A 314-nucleotide genomic window follows, 5' to 3' on the forward strand; every position below is an offset into this window, starting at 1 on the left:
AGAATCCCTCAAACACCCCATAGTTGTGTCTGCAGAACGTGTCCACCGAGGCCCGCCTATCCTCCAGGAGGTCCTTCTGGCTGTTCCAGAGCTTCGCGTCCTGCAGGCCCCGCTCCATCACCGCGCGGAACTCCCCCACGTCGCTGTCGAAGCGCACGTCCTCCTCTCCATTGTGGATGTATCTCTCCAGGTACCGCACCCGCTCTGTCCCGTTGGAGAACTGACACTCGAACTTAAGCTGCTCCAGGAAATTTGCTGCGGGGACAGGAAGGACCCATCACGCGGGTGAGACAAGATGGCGACGCCGCCCAGTG

At 60.8% G+C, this 314-nt stretch overlaps 1 protein-coding gene across 1 annotated transcript; it reads right to left on the minus strand.

Moving 5' to 3' along the window:
* Positions 1 to 3: 3 nt before the first annotated feature.
* On the minus strand, positions 4 to 277 carry LOC106724893 (HLA class II histocompatibility antigen, DRB1-1 beta chain-like; the record flags this gene model as incomplete). The annotated part of the gene is made up of 1 exon (XM_014533956.1): positions 4 to 277. A coding segment is annotated over one exon (274 nt), but the record flags the coding sequence as incomplete, so codon positions are not given.
* Between the last annotated feature and the right edge of the window lie 37 nt (positions 278 to 314).

This window comes from Myotis brandtii, unplaced genomic scaffold, assembly GCF_000412655.1.
Source record: "Myotis brandtii unplaced genomic scaffold, ASM41265v1 Scaffold43791, whole genome shotgun sequence".
Lineage (NCBI taxonomy): Eukaryota > Metazoa > Chordata > Mammalia > Chiroptera > Vespertilionidae > Myotis > Myotis brandtii.